Genomic DNA, 7,274 nt, shown 5'->3' with positions numbered 1-7,274 from the left:
GTGCAGGAAGACATCTTCATGTGAAAGGTCATCAGGAAACCTTGGAAAACAAAGTTTTCAAATCTAATCGTGTCGTAGTGACTTGGCATTTAAGAAACATAATAAAGATTCTGTCTGTGCCATCTGTTGACTGTGTTTCAACCACCCTCCGCAAACTGCATAGACTCCAGTGGGAAGGGGGCATGGGTCCTCTCCAGTGCTGGCTGTGTGTAGGAAGTGTGCCAACAGGTACGGAGGTCTGGCCAGACAGCGCCGACCGTGAGTCCTACGTGCAGACATTAAGTGGAACCACAGCCGATGACCACGGAGATCACCCATGACCGAAAACTAAGTGGGTGCCAGATTCCTCCCTTTTTGTGTGAAAGCCACTTTTAGCACTGAATGAGATTGTCGTGTGGTAACGCAAATTCTCTTTTAACCCTACCCACCCCCCTCCGCCCCAAATCACGCTAGTGGTGAAGTCATGTGACTCACCATCTCTGGTAGTTGAATAGAAGGACTTCCCAGGACTCTCTGGCTTGAACAAATTTCCATAAGAAGTATACAAATGCAATTGGTTCTACTGCAAGATGAAGAACAATGTTGCAAATAAGATATTCGGCTTAAGGAAAATCAGATTTAGAACATGGGGTTTCCATTTGAGGTGTCGGAGAGTGGAGATGCAGTTTTCATTGTTGGTCGATTTTATTATATCCCGTGAGAATATCATTGCTCTTGTCTGTCTTGCCACTATTTGGGTAGAATTTACAAAAGAACCTTTCCAAGTAAGGAGGGGAGGGGGACTTTAAAAATGTTTCAAATGCTTAAAGAATGAAGGGGAAAAATGGCAATGTTCTTATCCTTTTCAACATTTAAATTTAACAGTTCAACAGGTGCATCACCTCTCAGCTCATCAAGTGGTTTAGCAATTTCCGTGAGTTTTACTACATTCAGATGGAGAAGTACGCGCGTCAAGCCATCAACGATGGGGTCACCAGTACTGAAGAGCTGTCTATAACCAGAGACTGTGAGCTGTACAGAGCTCTGAACATGCACTACAATAAGGCAAATGACTTTGAGGTAGGAACTCATCTTTATTTTTTGGTCATTCCCCCTTTTTTTTAAAAAAAAAAATTTATTTTCTTTAGAAATGTCCCAAATCAGTCCTTTTTTTTTTTTTTTGCCTTGGTATCTCACGCAAGTGTCCACCAGTAGGGCAAGAGGTGGAGTGTCAATGAAGAGCTCCCCCATGGGTCCCATCAGAGTCCTGGGAGCTCATCCACTTCCTCTTCCTTTCCCATCCCCAACCTCTGCTGCTGGCATGGGAGACGCGTGTGCCCACATAAGAGGGAAGTGGACAATCCAAAGAAAATGGCAGCAAGGAACACACACAGAGTGATTCCCTTTCCAGAAAAGAGGTCTCTACCCCAAGAGGCGTTTTGCGCATTTAGGTTCCGGCACGTGTATATAGCTGACATATGATGCTCTGTTCAGTGGTAGCTTCCAAAATTGCTTCTTAAAAAATCCAGAAGGATTGATTGGGGAGTGAGTCCATGGTTTCTAACTTTCGTCAGCATTCATTTCCTTTCTGGAAGAAATGGTGTGAGAATTTATACATGTTATAAGAATTTAAGTACCTGTTATAAGAGCTCCGTCAACATCTTTGCTTGTCTGTTTCTGCTGTTGTCCTTTTGGGAGGACACCCTTATGGGTTCATTTTGCATACGTGTAGCTTCAGAAGCATACTGCTCTCTGTTCATAAGGTCTTATACACACTTCTGTATGTCTACATCCTACATATTCTAGGTATCTATGAAACAGTAGTGATGATTCCCAGAAAGCAGTATCTTTGCAAAAATAAGAGATGTGTGGCTATGAGTAAGGCATTTCTTTACTGGCTGATGTGATGCCTCAGCAAGCATTTTTCATTGCAACGTGATGACTCTCCATGAGACAACACTAGCGAATCTCCCAGTACCCACAAAGGCATTTTGCTGAGCCTTACTGGCTGGGGCAACAATGCGTGGAGGTGGGAATGTGGCAAGGGTTCTGCAGGCTGAACCTCTGATGATGAAGAGTGGACAGGCTGTGACTTTACCAAGTTGGGCCTTTTCTAGCGTCATCGAGGAGGAGAACTTTTCTCCCACATCTGCTTGTGTGGGTACCTTATGTTAGTATTCTTCTTTCCTTACACAGATAGGTAACCCCCAGTGCCTACCAAGTTCTCAATGCTGAAGGAGAGAGGGGCACCTTGGTCTGGCCTTGTCAATAACTAACTGACCCTCGTTGCCCAGCCTCACATCCACTCCTGAAGGGGCCTGAATCCCAGTGGTTTTAGCTGATCTGTTTGGGCAGCTTAGAAAGAACTGACTGTGGAAGCTTAGCAGTGGGAAAGTCATGGTTTTTCCTTGAAAGTTAGAGTGTTTATATTGTAAGCCACCCTTTGATATCCAAGACCAGTGTATTTTTCTTGTCAAATGGGTTATAAGCATGGTTTTTCCTTGGCTGAACATATTAGCATTGAGGATCCTTCTTGTACTTATGCTATGCTTAGTTGCTCAGTTGTGTCCGATTCTTTGTGACCGCATGGACTGTAGCCCACCAGGCTCCTCTCTCCATGGGGATTCTCCAGACTCTTTGCGACCCCATGGACTGTAGCCCACCAGGCTCCTCTGTCCATGGGATTCTCCAGGCAAGAATACTGGAGTGGGTTGCCTTGCCCTCCTCCAGAGGATCTTCCCAATTCAGGGTCAAACTCAGGTCTCTTGTGTTGCAGGCAGATTCTTTATTATCTGAGCCACCAGGGAAGCCCTTTTGTATTTACTGCCTCACTATTTTAAAGTCTCATAACAGAGCCCTGCTTTACTATATATACAGAACACCCTAGCAGGTTTCTCCTAAAGCTGAGGCATATGATGATGGCTAAGCAATTTTTTTTTTTTTGCCACTCTGCATGGCATGTGGGATCTTAGTTCCCTGACCAGGGATTGAACCCGTGTCCCCTACATGATGACAATGGCTAAATGTTTTACAGAAATCTTATTAAAAGCTTCACTGCTCTGCACCCCCTTTCTGATAAGTCTATTGCTGTCAACTTTGAGCTAAGAGAATTCAACGGTATGCTGGTGAACTAATTACAGTTTATTATGATAAATACTCATTTGGCAGCGTGCATCAAGCTTTATAAAAGAATTGCCTGAGATTCATGGGATGGTTTGTGCATTTTTGCTGAGTAACAAACTTGAGAGAACAAATCCTGACAGTACCCATTAGGATTTTTTAGGGTCATTTAAACCTTACCTGGTTGGTTTTAATCCCCTCCTCAGCGTAAGGGCCAAAACAGCACAAACAGAGGATGGCTGACATCAAGAGGTACCCAGCAAGCTGCTCCATTTAGCATCATCTAAATCCTCCTTTAATATGATTAACATCTGATATTCCTCTCTTTGTGAATCATATCCACTTCCAGCCAGGCCACCTCTCCTTTATCTGCAGTGTCTATTTTAAGACTGCTTCAGCGCAAAGAGTATGGGGCCCAGGGAGCAGTTTTGTCACTTCTCATGTGACTTCAGACAAGTTATTGGACTATTCTGGGCCTTATTCCTCCTTTGGTAAAAAACTGGACTCCTTCCGGAAATGCGCTAAACACGAGGCAGGAGGTAGCTTCTGCGCTGCCCACTTCACTCACGCCTATGTACGCACATACACAGCCTCACAGCCACTTATGTTCCCAAAATGGTTTTTAATTCAGCCTGTCTTTAGTTTTTAATTTAGGAAGTTTGGGGCACGGATTCAGAAAAGCTTCAGATGAGATAATCCTTCTGTGCTGGGCCTTGGTGCGTGGAGGTCAGAGCTTAAGTGAGATGCTTAAAAAGCCACTGGCTTATCGTTGTCACTTTCCCAGTGTGGGCGGTGGCTGTGAGCAGAGGTGGACCCCGCACCTCAAGCCGATACCTCAGCGGCTGTTGTCCTCACTGCTTGACTTTCCCATCTAAGTTTCTCCCCCGAAGATCAAGTCAGATACATCTGTAGTCTGAAATGAGCAAGTGAAGAAGATGGTGAAGCAGAGAACTGCACACCTGGTTTCTCCTTACATTTTTAAACAGAGATGGGGCCTGGTAGAGAGACCGAAGTTACGTCTACATGAAGAGCCAGTCGATTCAAAGGAATATATTAAACCAACTGAGTATTAGCTGGCCAAGTAGTGAAACATCTTTCTTGATTGCAGTTTTAAATTTCTCAATCAGTTAATCAGTGGCTTGTAGCAATGATGAAATAGCTAGCACGGATTGACTGTTTATTCTGTTTATTGTGCATGTGCGTGTGCTAACTCGCTTCAGTCGCATCCAACTGTGTGTGACCCCGTGGACTGTAGCCCGCCAGGCTCCTCTGTCCATGGGATTCTCCAGGCAAGAATACTGGAGTGGGTTGCCATGCCTTCCTCCAGGGGACCTTCCCAGCCCAGGGATCGAACCCTCGCCTCCTGGGTCTCCTTCATTGCACCGGATTCTTTACCACTGAGCCTCCGGGGAAGCCCCCTGTTTATCATGGACACTCTTCTAAGTGTTCTACCAATATTAACTTATTTAATGTGAGTACTAATAATGATATGGGTATTAACACAAGGAAAACTTCAGCTTGCCTAAAGCTTTATACTGTTTTTAAAGTCGCTCTAAGTAAGTGGGAGTAGAGGAGCCAGGGAAAGAGAGCAGGGGTAAGCCTGATGCTTCTGTCTCTCGCTACCACTTTCTCCTTCCTTCTTGCTCTCCTCCTACGCTTGTCTTTTTTCAGCTTACTGCTCCATCTCTGCCTCTGTCATAAACTTGCTGGTGGTGCCTCTGTCACCGCGAAGCCCCACCGCCCCCCCAGCCCCCGCCGCTGATGGCTCTCAAGGCTGGAGAGGCTGCTGACCCCCGGCCTATGGGAAAATTAAGCAGATGGGGAAGGTTTATCACTAGTGTGGAAGGAGTGGCTTGCATCTCCCTCCTCTTCGGGACCCTTGCATTTCCTGGCCTGTGTGAGTCAGGACCTCCTAAGTGACAGGAGAGGCTGTTCTGCCTTTTGTATCAGTTTACACACTTGCCAAGATTCTTGGCACGGCCTTCAGACTTGGGGTGGTGAGAGCTTGAGAAGACCCAGGGGAGGTGGAAGAAGACCCTGTAGGGGGCGGGGAAGGGTGAACCACGCTTTTAGCTTGTGCCCAAGGGAAGAAAGTTGGCTACAGGACAGGAGCCGGGCACCTCCCTCCCAACGCCAGTCTGCGAAGGCACGCGGAGAGGCATGTCCATGACAGGCCGCTTTGCACTCCCGCGTCTCACGTTAAATGAGACTGGCAACAATAAATTTGTCTTTCCAGGTGTTATGGTATGTATTTCCATGCTTCATTCTCACTTCACTTTGAAGAGCTTCCAAAATTGGTTTTTATGGGGAGGGAAAGGAGATTTGGGATTCCTTCCCAGTTTTTAAATCACACCGACACTTCTGACTTTAGAAGCATAGGAGTGCAGTTTTATTACTTCTGTTTCCCTCACAACTCTGGCGGGGAAAGGAGGTGGTACGGCCCGTCAGCTTCCAAGATGCGTTTACACGTTTCTGCAAAGAACTCAACTAAGGCAGCTGATCCGTGTAAGTCACGGAGGTTAAACGCACTGCTTAAGGAGACCCAGAAGACATCCACTCTGGATTGACTGTGGCAGGCTGGCCTCTGAGAAAGGCTGATCAACCCAGAGATGGGGGGTCTGGCATGGCCTGGGTGTAGGTTGGGAAGAGAATGTGGTGGGCACCTTCATCCAGGCGGAGCCTTCTGACCGTAGGGGCGCGCACATCCAATTGGATTGCTTTTCTGGTTCCCTCACAACTGTGGCCGGAACGAAGGCAAGGCTCACTGTCAGTTTCCAGGCCACCCTGAGCGGCCTTCTCCTTATCCAGTCCTGGAAGCTAGCTCTTCCCCGCCATGATCAGCCAGGCGTCCCCGTGGGCTATCAGTGAGCAACCAATTAACTGCGGGCTGGGTGCAAACTCCGAGGAAGAGGGACCGACTACCCTTGCCCTCGATAAAGACCCAGGGCTTTGGATGGAAAGCTTAGGAGCAAATAGCAAAGAGACCTTGATCCATTGATTAGCAGGCTTGTCAATGTCATTTCCTAAGATACGCATAACTCACGCGGCGGATGCTCCATCCTGCAGTGTGTGGTTTGACTTTTTTTTTCTAGGTGTCACATGACAAGCAGGAAGGGTCCTTCTGCAGGCCTCTCTCTGTGTCTTCTCTCCTTAGGAAGAAAATGGAAAGGCGGGACTCCTCACATCCTTCCCTGCCACCAAAACACCCCCCCCCAACACTTGACGCTTACACACACACACTGCATCTACTCTCTCCACCAGGCCCACCCCCACTCCCAGCCCACTCCCGCCTGCCACACCGTGTGTGTTTAAGAAGATTTAATATATTTGGAAGTCTTTCATTCGCCCTGTCATCTCTTTAAAGAAAAATGGGGACAGGTGGATTTAGGAAGCGCTTCCCTCTGCTCCAAATAGATACTTAAATATGAGTGATCATTTGGAAAACTGGCACAGGAGGGAAACCCTTTTACTCCTCTTGCAGTCTTTTGGCCTCGAAGCTGAGGCGCCATTTAAATGATCGCACAACGCGCTCTTGGTGGGTGGCGAGGAGGGAAAAGAAACCTTTACCGTTTCTTTCCCTGCCAGTGCCCCCACTGACAAGCCAAATTGATCTTTTAAGAGACTAAATGAATGTTCTCTAAATATCTGTACGCACATGGCTGTCTGGGAACACGCTCCTTGTACGGGATGATTGCCTGAAATTTGAAGGAGGGAGCAGTAAAGGATACCAGACTGGGTGGGGGTGGGGGTGGGGGGCGGCGGGGCGGGGGAGGGGGGCGGCGGGGCGGGGGAGGGTGCAGGGCGACGTGTGGACCCCAAGCTTCATTTCTGCACCTCCATCCTTTTGGGATTCAAGGTGTTGATCGGTATAATGAAGCGGGCCCATCGGTTTATCATCTATTTGGTCATGTCGTTGCATTTTTAGCGCCCTGTGTCTTTTTTGTCATCGGGTTACATTCAAGCACAGTAAGATCAACGTTCAAACCTCCTTACTCAACAGCTTTATTAGTTATAGCATTCCATGACCTTTCTCAACATTCTTAAAGAAAAAGATACAGTGTAATGTCGCTTTACTTTGCTTATTGTCCTTTGTTGGGGGGAACAAAGCATTTTCTACAGTGGCTATAGCACATAATTATACGGCTTTCAATGGCAGTGTCTTGGCACATATCGAA

General features: G+C 47.1%; 1 protein-coding gene across 2 annotated transcripts in view; it reads left to right on the top strand.

Annotated features, from left to right (window-relative positions):
• PROX1 (prospero homeobox 1) overlaps positions 1-7,274 on the top strand; it is a 56,368-nt gene that overhangs the window by 23,548 nt on the left and 25,546 nt on the right. For both annotated transcript variants that reach the window (XM_005217360.5, NM_001193232.1), the window contains one exon: positions 865-1,059. In XM_005217360.5, coding sequence (XP_005217417.1) covers positions 865-1,059 — 195 coding nt within the window. The remainder of the gene's footprint in view (positions 1-864; positions 1,060-7,274) is intronic.

Source organism: Bos taurus, chromosome 16, assembly GCF_002263795.3.
Source record: "Bos taurus isolate L1 Dominette 01449 registration number 42190680 breed Hereford chromosome 16, ARS-UCD2.0, whole genome shotgun sequence".
In the NCBI taxonomy this organism is placed as follows: Eukaryota; Metazoa; Chordata; class Mammalia; order Artiodactyla; family Bovidae; genus Bos; species Bos taurus.
This window is presented reverse-complemented; position numbering and strand designations above follow the sequence as displayed.